Source organism: Haliaeetus leucocephalus, unplaced genomic scaffold (genome assembly GCF_000737465.1).
Source record: "Haliaeetus leucocephalus isolate CR32 unplaced genomic scaffold, Haliaeetus_leucocephalus-4.0 Scaffold450, whole genome shotgun sequence".
Lineage (NCBI taxonomy): Eukaryota > Metazoa > Chordata > Aves > Accipitriformes > Accipitridae > Haliaeetus > Haliaeetus leucocephalus.
In genome coordinates this window covers 12,375,767-12,375,996 of record NW_010972886.1, presented here as the reverse complement: position 1 = coordinate 12,375,996, position 230 = coordinate 12,375,767, and the positions used below count along the sequence as shown (strand labels likewise).

The 230-nt window shown below is 77.0% G+C and overlaps 1 protein-coding gene across 1 annotated transcript in view; it reads left to right on the top strand.

Moving 5' to 3' along the window:
- Nucleotides 1-85: 85 nt before the first annotated feature.
- Nucleotides 86-230, top strand: part of ISM1 (isthmin 1, angiogenesis inhibitor) — a 38,904-nt gene continuing 38,759 nt past the window's right edge. The window contains exon 1 of the mRNA XM_010574799.1: nucleotides 86-214. Coding sequence (XP_010573101.1) covers nucleotides 86-214 — 129 coding nt within the window. The remainder of the gene's footprint in view (nucleotides 215-230) is intronic.

The window sequence follows — 230 nt, the reverse complement described above, 5'->3', positions numbered from 1 at the left end:
GGCCGCCGCGGCTCCGGCTCCTCCTCCTCCTCCGCCTCCTCCACGGCCGCCGCCGCGGGGCCCTAAAGCCGCCCGGCTCAAGAGGATGGTGCGGCTGGCGGCCGAGCTGCTGCTGCTGCTGGGGCTCCTCCTGCTCACCTTGCACATCACCGTGCTGCGCGGCGGCGGCGAGCCCCACGCCCCCACGGGCGCCGGCAACCACAGCCAGCGGCAGGTGAGTGCCGCCCCAC